At 41.2% G+C, this 7,570-nt stretch overlaps 1 protein-coding gene across 1 annotated transcript in view; it reads left to right on the top strand.

The window, feature by feature from the left end:
- The window catches only part of ephb6 (eph receptor B6), a 36,703-nt gene that overhangs the window by 26,510 nt on the left and 2,623 nt on the right, over window positions 1–7,570 (top strand). Inside the window, exons 6-16 of the mRNA XM_035672574.1 lie at window positions 1,341–1,496; window positions 1,872–2,143; window positions 2,605–2,686; window positions 4,131–4,255; window positions 4,370–4,532; window positions 5,173–5,287; window positions 5,385–5,440; window positions 5,858–5,974; window positions 6,061–6,308; window positions 6,447–6,665; window positions 6,753–6,902. Of these exons, the coding sequence (XP_035528467.1) occupies window positions 1,341–1,496; window positions 1,872–2,143; window positions 2,605–2,686; window positions 4,131–4,255; window positions 4,370–4,532; window positions 5,173–5,287; window positions 5,385–5,440; window positions 5,858–5,974; window positions 6,061–6,308; window positions 6,447–6,665; window positions 6,753–6,902 (1,703 nt within the window). The remainder of the gene's footprint in view (window positions 1–1,340; window positions 1,497–1,871; window positions 2,144–2,604; window positions 2,687–4,130; window positions 4,256–4,369; window positions 4,533–5,172; window positions 5,288–5,384; window positions 5,441–5,857; window positions 5,975–6,060; window positions 6,309–6,446; window positions 6,666–6,752; window positions 6,903–7,570) is intronic.

The following is a 7,570-nucleotide window of genomic DNA, read 5'->3' on the forward strand; positions in this document are numbered from 1 at the left end:
ATACCACTCTTATGTCTGTTCATTAAATGTAAGGCTAAAGTCAGCTGGTTAGCTTAGCTTAGCACAAAGACATGGCCTAATGCCGGCTGTGCCTTCATATTAAAGACTGATATACAGATCTTCTCATCTTACTCTCTTAAAGAGTCTATTTTCCAAAATGTCGAACTTTAAAACACTGATAGAGGGTCAGTGTGTCGTTTTGAACTTGTGTGTGTGTGCGACTGATGGTTTTGCTGCTCTTTGCTAACGCAGGCCACTTCCTCTGTAAACAAAAGTAAATGACTGTTCTGGACGAAGCCAACAACAAACACCAGACCGCTATGTTTTAGATGAACTTTTGACTCAAATGGAACCACAAGCCACGCTGAAATTGATGCTTTACCCAAAAATAGATTCTGATGTTGGACTTTGTCCTGGGCAAAAAGGACCAAAACAATAAAAACAGGACAAATTAGAAACGTACAAACTGTGTATTTCAGAAAATACTGCCAGAAGATGGCCCTCTGCTGTTCAGTCCACTGAGATTTCAAAGGTTTATTTGGTTCTTTAGAGTTCATTTATTTTTAATGTATATCCTCTTCATTTATACTGTATGTTTTCCTTTTTACACATCATTTATTTACACACCCTCTTATCAATTAATCTGTGATCATAAACCAAACTTAATAGTGGACAAAACAATCTTATCTCACGGTCTATTTGTTCTTAAGCTTTTAGACCAAGATGTCATTGAACTGCAGATCTTCAAACTTTCGATTATGTACATAAACTGTTTTAATGACAACTGAGCTAAGTCCACCTCCTAATGGAGACTGTATGATGTGGTTAAACCACTCAGAACAAGTGAGTAAGTGGACCTTGAGTTAAGATTATTTTGTCAACTGCTGTTTCCAAGGTCCAAAAAAGAACAACTAATCTCTCATAGTGAAATTAATACTTCACCTTTTTATATGTTTCAGCTGCAAAAAGAGGTCTGTGCAGTGTTAGTTGAACTTTTTCTTTTATGGCACTTTTTATAAAACTTTTCATTTTGCTCTGACCATATTGTGTCAGTGTTTAAAAATTACCATAGTTGTTGGCAAATGTGATGCTAAATCTTCACTTTTGTCTTTTCTCTGACACATTTTTCAGTGCTCCTTCAAGTCTAATTTCAGACTGGTTCCTTTCCTCTGGATGACAATGTGTTACAGTAATTTTTCAGTAAACATAGCAGAGAGAGACAGTGTTATAAAGCCTTGAAACACTGCAGACTCCTACATGGCACCACTGACTCAACTTTATTTATTTGATTGTAAATTGAGGATTGAAGCTTAACCTTGTGTCTTTTCGTGTCTCTGCAGCTTGTCCGGTGGGCTACTTCAAGTCCATTTCGGGCTCTGTTCCCTGTTCGGTGTGTCCCTCCAACAGCAGAACAAGCCAGGAGGGATCAAGTGTGTGTGAATGTCGCAGCGGCTTTTACCGGGCAGCCAATGATGCCAACTCTTCTGCCTGTACAAGTGAGCTTTGTTGGTTTGTTTGCTTGTGCCTGGCTCTCTGGGAGGTGTTCAAGGGGCCTCATTGGTCATTTGTCATTTCCTCAGACTGTGAGAACCGAGATGTGTAGTCAATGACTAGAATCCATCCTCTTTTATTACGATATCATGTAAATTTAATTCCAGAAATAACTGCTAAGTATTTAGTTTCTCTGCTCACTGAGCTCAAATTGTGTCATTGCTAAACTTCTTTTTATAAAATTCTTTCCATTACTTTACAGGGTTAAATGTCTTTGCCAGTATGCAGCTTCTTTCATATCTTAAACTTTTTAGCAGATGCTTTCATCAAAGTGTCTACGGCTTACATTATGTATGTAAAACCCCAACCTTCCTCCACAGCTCCTCCATCTGCTCCGGTCTCCCTGTCCTGGGAATATGAGAGCGGCGATGGAGGAGTGTCCTTAAGATGGCGCCCTCCGGTGGATATGGGAGGCCGCAGCGAAGTGTGGTACGGGGTGGTGTGTCGCATCTGCCCCTCAGCCACCTTCACCAACCCGGCATCATGCTCCTGGTGTGGGGAGGGCGTCACCTTCAGCCCCTCCCAGACGAACCTGAAACAAACCAAGGTCACCCTCAACAACCTGCTGACCAGAGTCACTTATCTCATACAGGTACTGTGGAAAACTGTCTGTTAAAGGCACAAAACACTTAATCACCTTGTAAACATTTTCTATAAGAGTTGATTTTACAGTATTAACAGTTTTAAACTTCACTTCTTGCCATTCTGGTTTACTGATGAATGTTTGGACTGGATCCAGTTGGAAGTTGTTTTTGCAAAATTTCTGTGAATGATGAAACATTTTTTGGATTCTCAGAGAAGGCGGGTATTATTCCATAAGGTACACATCAGCAAATACACAGTAACATTTATAATTTAGCTTGCAGTAGCTCAACTCAAATCATAGCTTATTTCTTATTCATAATGGGCCGATATTTCCCATTTACTGGTGTTTCCTGACTGGCCAACACAGCTGCATGTGTTAGGCTTTGTTCCTCAAACATGGGAGCATGTCATAAAAGTTAATAGAAAAAAGCTTCAAATGTCACGTCTGTGTGTTCTTCTTATTGACAGGTGCAAGCCATGAATGAGGTGTCAGCTTTGAGTCCTTTTCCAGCTCGATACACAAGCATCAATTTCACTACGAGCCAGTCAGGTGAGCACGGGACAGAGAGGATGAAAAGAACGGGATGAAAGAGAAGAGATGCTCTGATGATGATGTTTGTGTAGATACTGTGCGTGTCTGTCTGGGGTCTCTCTCCTCCCCCCCTTGTTCCCTCTCTCCCTCGCTGTCTCTCTCTGCTCCATCTTTTCTGCTCCTGCTCTCTGGACAGGAGGTTGCTCGAGGTTACAATATCCTGTCAGATCCTATTATAGTCACTGTGGAGGAAGAAAGGGACAAATGAGAGATGGGAAAACAAAAAAGACAGACAAAAAGAGAGATGAAAGTAGACGAGTGGGGAGAGGAGAGGAGAATGGGGGCCTTCTGCAGACAAAGTACACCATTAATACAATTTTCCAAGAAACTGATCAAGATTGATTAGAACTCTCTCCATGAACCTGAATAATCTAAAACCGGCTTGTGCCTACTCTCAGAGTTTATTGATTAAATGAAAGGAATGCTGGAAAGTTCCCTTTAACGGGTCTGGCCGGCCAGCAGAGTGACTGTAACTAGATCCTGCTTGGTGCTCCATAAAATCTCCTATTCCACTTTCATGCTCTACTAAATATTCTATAACACTGCCCCCTTGTGGTCACCATCACTTCAACACAACTTTACTGTTTTACTGTTGTGGGACGATGTTGTTTTTAAGAGGGAGGTTAACCGATCAATCACATCTCTCAGGGGAAACAGTCCAGCTCACTCTTCTGATGTCTATAGTGGTGGAATGTAACTAAGTACATTACCTCAAGTACTTAAATATAAATTCAATGCACTGTACTCAAACAAATGTACTCTACTGGAGTATTTCCATTGTATGCATCCTTATACTACTACCACCACATCTTAGAGGCAAATATCGTACTTTTAACTCCTCTACATCTGTCCAACAGCTTTAGTTACTAGTTACTTTGCAAATTACAATATTTTCCTGTCCAGTGAAAACCAGTATGATTTTTTCTTATAAACCAAAGGATTAAGAGAAGGATTGAGAAAAATTCTCCTACTTTTTAAGCTTAACAAACCTCCTCAGATTAGACTCCTCAAAGCTAAAGACGGAGCTGTTTTTCTAAGCTCATTAAAAACGGACTATCTACAGATATGTGGTTATCACAGGGACATTTACACTAAAAACATATCACAATCTTTTAGAATATGATTCATTTCTGTTGATTAAACTACCCTACAGTATATAAAGTAGGTAAAATTAGCAGCCTTAAACATCTACAACAATAAAATTGTTATATTATATTAAATTAAGCATTTATATTAATGCACCACTGACAGGGACCTTTTTCTGCATAATGAGTTCTTTTACTTTTGATACTTTAAGTATCAAAATGCTGATAATAATTTTACTTAAACAGAGGACTTGTTTTATTGATACTTTTACTAGTAAAGGATCTGAATATTTCTTCCACCACTTTGTCTCCTACAGTTCCCAGTACAGTTCCCATGATGCACCAGCTGAGCCGAGCCCCAGACTCCATCACTCTCTCTTGGCCTCAGCCAGACAGGCCCAACGGAGACATCCTGGAGTACCAGCTCAGATATTATGACAAGGTAAACTCAGGGAATAGTCTCTCTCACATACACTCATCCCAAACATGCTGCACAACAAACTGACATATAATGTATAAATGTCATCACAAAATGTGCTTCTTCTGCGTCCTTCAGGGGTCAGATGTGGACAGCGCCATGAGCGTGTACAGTGAGACCAACACAGTGACCGTCAGCTCTCTGATTCCCGGCTCCATCTACGCCTTCCAGATCAGAGCTCGAAATGAACGGGGCTACGGCCCCTACAGCAACACCATCTACTTCACCACGCTGCCTCTGGGTACAACACTCATTTACTGGTGGAATTTACCATATTTAGGGTCAGAGGCCTTAATCATGTACAGAAAAAGGTAATTTATGAGAGTGTGTACAAATAAATATTAAGAAAATGTCATCAACTAGTTACTAGTAATATACTGTAGTGGTCGACCGATATGGGTTTTCAATGGCTGATGCCGATACTTAGACAGCTTGGTAACCGATGGCTGATATAATATGCCGATAACAAAAAAAAGCCATGCACATTAAAAGCTAATATACATGGTTAACTTAGCCAGTAACATTTCTATTAATTAATGAAACATAAAAATACATTGTGTTATGCTGTAGATTTCAGAATGTGACTGGTGTTAATGGGAGAGCGGGGTACAGTATGTCAGAAGCGACGTCATTCAACTGCATTATTATATCTAATAATATATATAACCCTAGGTAGTAGCGGTTTTAGATTAGGCTTGCTGTAAATTACGATGGATGTTTAAAGCAGGATGCATGAGAGTTATAGTACAGGACTTTTTCACCACCTTCCCAAAACTCACAAAGGGGAGCACTGACATTGTTCCACAGCAGACACGCTGACAATCTGTTAGATCTGCCATCAGTTCTAACAGCTGATGGTTTCCTCACTTTCTGTCCCGCAGAGGAACACTCACAGCAGATCCAGAATCGACTTCCTCTGCTGGTTGGATCAGTGATGGGTGGAGCAGCATTTCTCCTGGTAGTGGCAGCGATTGTGGTTGTGGTGGTATTTCGCAGGTACTGTAAGTTGTTGATCTATTTACACGATCAGAAATATGATCCGTTTTTTTTATTACGCACACATTAACGCATTTTGTTTGCTTCTACGTGGCAGCAAGAGGAGGGAGAGTCCTTACAGCGACAGACTCCAGAGGTACATCAGTAACCGAGGTGAGCATTAGAATATTTAATTTAATGTAATTTAAATTAAATTTTGTAAAATTAAGTTGTTGTTTTTTTATTGGATATTTGCTTTGTGCAAAAGGGCAACATATTATAACACTTAAAATGATTTGGAGGCATAGTGCATAATTATTTTCATTTGTTTCATTTCATTAACAAATATCTTAACCTGTGTGTGTTAATTAATTTTAACCCTAGAAATAAACACTTATTTCACCTTTGTTATTGATTAACATCTATTTGAATCAATGGGACAGACCAATGTGTTATAAACCAATATTCATTCTGCGAAATACATCTGTGTATCTTTTATGGTGTGCAGTAATTTCTCACTGTCCTACAGTAAAAGATCATCCTAGTGTCATAATAATAGATGTGTTTAAATCTTTGCCTTTTAAATTCCAGGAGGAGTTAAGTATTATGTGGACCCATCCACTTATGAGGATCCCAGTGAGGCCGTCAAAGAGTTTGCCCGTGAGATAGATCCCACTCATCTCAAGATTGAGGAGGTGATTGGTGCAGGTAGGTCTTTTCTTTTAAATCGTATTGTAGTTATAGGATAACCACATCATCAGAGTGTAATCTGTTCCACCTTCTCTCTACTCCAGCCCAGTTTGGGGAGGTCTCTCGGGGCCGCTACCGTCCGCTGGGTCGCAGGGAGGTGCTGGTAGCGGTGAAGACTCTACGCTGGGGGGCGTCTGACAGAGAGAAAGGGATGTTCCTCAGTGAAGCAGGGGTTCTGGGTCAGTTTGACCATCCCAACGTGCTGAAGTTGGAGGGCGTGATCACTCGTAACCCCCCAGAGAGGATCATCACTGAGTTCATGGAGAACGGACCCTTGGACGCCTTCCTCAGGGTGAGAATACAAGACACTGTCAACCGTTTCCACCTTTGACATGTTGTTGGTGACTGCATGTTTCACTTCACTATAAACCAAAGACTCTCCTCCTCTCCTCTCCAATTCTCCTGTGCCCTGCCCTCCTAACGCTTTCAGGAGAACGAGGGCCAGTTCAGCATCCTCCAGCTTGTTGGCATGCTCAGAGGAATTGGTGCAGGGATGCGTTACCTCTCTGAGAGAAACTTTGTCCACCGGGACCTGGCGGCTAGGAACGTGTTGGTCAACTCCAACCTGGTCTGTAAAGTGTCCGACTTTGGCCTGTCCCGCCTCATGAGGGGCCTGGACCACAACATACCTACGTACACTGCCTCACTGGTACGTATTATGTGTTTTTAAATGCTCCTGATTTGTGGTTTCAGTGTAACATAATTTACTGATTCACCGTCTGTCTTCCTCCATCAGGGCAGCAAGATTCCTGTGAGGTGGACAGCACCAGAAGCCTTTCAGCACCGCAAGTTCAGTTCAGCCAGTGATGTCTGGAGCTTCGGCATACTTATGTGGGAGGTGATGTCATATGGAGAGCGTCCATACTGGGACATGAGCAATCAAGAAGTGAGTATGTAGGAGACTGTTGCCTGAGGAAAGGAAGTTATAATCAATTAGTGATGGAAATGCACTCAAATCCTTTGCTTAAGTACAAGTTTAACTAATACAGTGTAATAATATGAAAGTAAAAGTCCTGGGGCGCGCATGGTGCACTTAGGGAAAATCTAAGCCAGGTTTTTTGGGGGATCCAAGTATTGCAATGTCATGTTCCCTCTTTCGCCCTCTAGCACCCAGTGCATTTATTTCATTGTGTTTCTTCTCCTCTGTATGTGGTTCTTTTCTTTTCAAGTGGGCCTGTGTGATTTTGAATAAGGTAAGCTGATGATAATTAACCTCGTATATAGAAAATAGTGAACCTAGAAAATGAACTGATCCTTATGACTCAATATGTATATGTATTGTGTGATTTGGTGTGTGTGTGTGTTGCATTGTTCCCCGTGTGTGGCGGAGTGTAAGCTGTTGCTTTCTTGTATGAGAAAGAGAGAACCACGAGAGTATCGTGAGAAAGGCAAGACGGAATGACGGAGGAGAGGGTTGTGTGTTGTCAATTGTATGTGCTTGGAGGAAGGAGATATACTAAAGGGCCATTTATAGGCCTGTTCACATCACTGACCCAACGAGTTACCTCATTGATTTGTGGATCGTTGTGCTCTCTAGTCAGAGTCACAAAGATC

Source organism: Morone saxatilis, unplaced genomic scaffold (genome assembly GCF_004916995.1).
Source record: "Morone saxatilis isolate NCDOM2014 unplaced genomic scaffold, NCSU_SB_2.0 Contig24, whole genome shotgun sequence".
Taxonomy (NCBI): Eukaryota; Metazoa; Chordata; class Actinopteri; family Moronidae; genus Morone; species Morone saxatilis.